The sequence below is a fragment of the Emiliania huxleyi genome (assembly GCF_000372725.1).
Source record: "Emiliania huxleyi CCMP1516 chromosome Unknown EMIHUscaffold_1327, whole genome shotgun sequence".
NCBI classification, from domain to species: domain Eukaryota; phylum Haptophyta; order Isochrysidales; family Noelaerhabdaceae; genus Emiliania; species Emiliania huxleyi.
This window is the reverse complement of record NW_005201261.1, coordinates 5540-8148: the sequence shown is the minus strand read 5'-3', so window position 1 is coordinate 8148 and position 2609 is coordinate 5540. Positions and strand designations below refer to the sequence as shown.

At 67.5% G+C, this 2609-nt stretch overlaps 1 protein-coding gene across 1 annotated transcript; it reads right to left on the bottom strand.

Moving 5' to 3' along the window:
• Positions 1 to 1051: 1051 nt before the first annotated feature.
• EMIHUDRAFT_447025 (hypothetical protein) lies at positions 1052 to 1894 on the bottom strand (the record flags this gene model as incomplete). Its single annotated transcript, XM_005788707.1, has 1 exon — positions 1052 to 1894. A coding segment is annotated over exon 1 (564 nt), but the record flags the coding sequence as incomplete, so codon positions are not given.
• Positions 1895 to 2609: the final 715 nt, after the last annotated feature.

Genomic DNA, 2609 nt, shown 5'->3' with positions numbered 1-2609 from the left:
TGTGGGCGTTCGGGCTGTTCTTCTCGTAGCCAGCCGCACCGCGTCAAAGGCGGGGTCGTCGAGGGCGGCGCGCACCGTCTCCTCCGGCGTCGGCCCCTCGCGCACCACCTTGACCGTGCCGTCGGGCAGCCGGACCTGCTTCTCGTCGCCCACCAGGTCCTTGCCCGCCAGGACCAGCTTGAGGAGCGACGGCGAGAAGCCCGAGAGCATCTGCGTGTTGGGCGCGTCAGCCTGCACTGGGAAGCCCGCCGTGTTCCCGCGCAGGTTCCAATAGATGATGCGAGGCGCGGCGTACGGCTCGCCGCACACCGCGCGCCCAACCTCGGCGAAGCGCCGCGTCAGCCGTTCGTGGTGGGTCTCCCACGACGCGACCCGCCCGCCGCCGTAGCGGCCGTACATGCAGTGCGCGCCCCGCGCCTCGTTGAACTGCATGTCGGAAAAGACAATCAGGTCGGGCACCTCGTCCGGCTTGAGCCGGGCGCCCTCCGCGCAGCCCAGGACCAGCTCGCACGCCGCCTCAAAGTCGGTCGACCCGCCCCAGCTGGCACCCTGCAGCGCCCGCACCTTGGACGCCACCTTGCCTGCGCCGTCGAGGTGCACCCACTGCGGGCTCGACTCGAAGGTGATGGCGCGGTTGCGGAAGGCGGGGTGGGACTAGCTCGGCCACAACCAGGCCGAGGCCGATGGCCGCCTCCATTGGCGTCCCCACCATCGACCCAGACACGTCGATCAGCGGCACCAGCTTGCCGAGGTCGACCGGCTTTGGCAGCGCCGCCTGCAGTGCCGCCACCGCCTCGAGCGGCGCACCCTCCCCCGCCGCCTCGGCGACCGCCGCCTCGCGCGCCGCAGCCGCCGCCGCCATCGCCGCCTTGACGCCCTCGCGCATCGCCTCCCACTGCGCGTGCATCAGGTCCGCCTCGAGGGTCGACAGCTCGGTACGGCCGCCGCGCATGCACTTTTGCGCGATCTCGTGCGGATACAGCTGCTTGCCCTTGACGGCCTTGGCGCCCTTCTCGAGGAGGGCCTTGCGCAGGTTGTGCCGCGCCGCAACGCGCTGCTCGTCCTCGGGGTGGCGGTTGCCCGTCTCCTCCTGCGCCGGCGCCAGCTTGCCCTTGAGCGCCTCGTTGAGGAAGGCCTTGCGCGACCGCTGCAGGCAGAGGGACGAGACGCGCGCGAACTCAATCTCCGCCCAGCGGTTGGCCGCCATCAGCACCTCGGTGGTGAGGAGGGCGCGGTTGAGGGAGGCGACGAGCTTGCGGTACTTGCGCGCCGACGCCGCCGCGTTCTTGTTCCCGAAGAGGTGTGTGGAGAGCCGCTTGGCGAGGCCGTCAAAGGCGGAGCCCTCGCGGGGCGCGTACTTGCCCGCCAGGGTGAGGTTCGGGGTGCGCGCCTCCTTCTCGGCCGCCTCGAGCTCGGCCGCGTCCTTGAGCAGCTGGTCGGCGAGGAGCGACAGCGCCTTGTCCTTGACCGCCGCGTCGATCCCAGCGACGCCCTGCATGAGCAGGTAGTCCTTCCAGTAGCCAAAGTGCGGCACGAGGTGGAGCGTCGCCGTCGCAGCCTCGACGGGGAGGGCGGCGAGCATCTTGAAAAAGAGGTCCTTCTCGCCCTTGCCCATACCGCGTGTTGCACGGGTCTGGAAGGCGAGCACCGTCAGGTCGGCGAGCGAGGCGGGCTCGGCGGGCACGGCGGCGGTCAGCGAGGCGAGAGAGTCGTCGGGCAGCGAGCGGACGAGCTTGAAGAAGAGGGCGACGAGCGGGGAGCCGGCGTCGGAGTGCTCGAGCGCACAGTTTCGCCGGCCGTCTTGGAGTCCATCATCGCAACGAAGGCGGAGGCGGAGGAGCAGGGCGTAGTGGACGGCATCGTGTGAGTTTGGGCGTAGTGGAGTGGCACACGTCCTCCGGTCTGCGTCGTGGTCGTGTCCGGAACGGAAGTCTCATACTCGGAGTAACGACTGGACCCGGACAGCGGACGCCGCCACAAGTGTACGGGGCACGGTCCGCGAGGGCTGGATATAAGTCGTGTGCGAGGGAGAGGGTCAGGATGGTCACAGCAAACAAACAAACAATCAGCGCCGCTTGCAAAAGCAGCTTGTTACTTAGTCTCCGGACTACCATCCTTTGGGGGGTTGGTCTAATGGGGTCATGATTCGGGAATGTGGCTCCCGCGATCGAGGTTCGACTCCTCGGCTCCCCTTCCCGTTTTGGATTTCTTTTCATTCCTCAGTAATGCATCAACATTTTCCGTGTAGAGAGAGAGAGAGAGTGTTGTCCGTGTATGTAGCTCTTACGTACATTCCCGGAGGAGGACTGCTGACGGGGTTTGCGATGAGAAGCGCTCCGAACGTGGCATTCGGGTGATCAGATCACTACCGCCGAAACGCACGAGTCGTCGGCAAGGTGCTGCATATGGAGCGGGCGGACATCGCTTCAGGGGGGGGGGGGGGGGGCTTGTTTTTACTCTGCCCAAATGCTAGGGGGGGGGTCACAACCCCCCCGAAGACTTCCCCCCGCAGGAGGATGTGGAGCCGGGAACACACCCGCGTTCGCTTCAGTATCGGGGCCTGCGAGGCGCGCGGCCACCCCCACGAGACTAGACGGGGGCGCCAGATG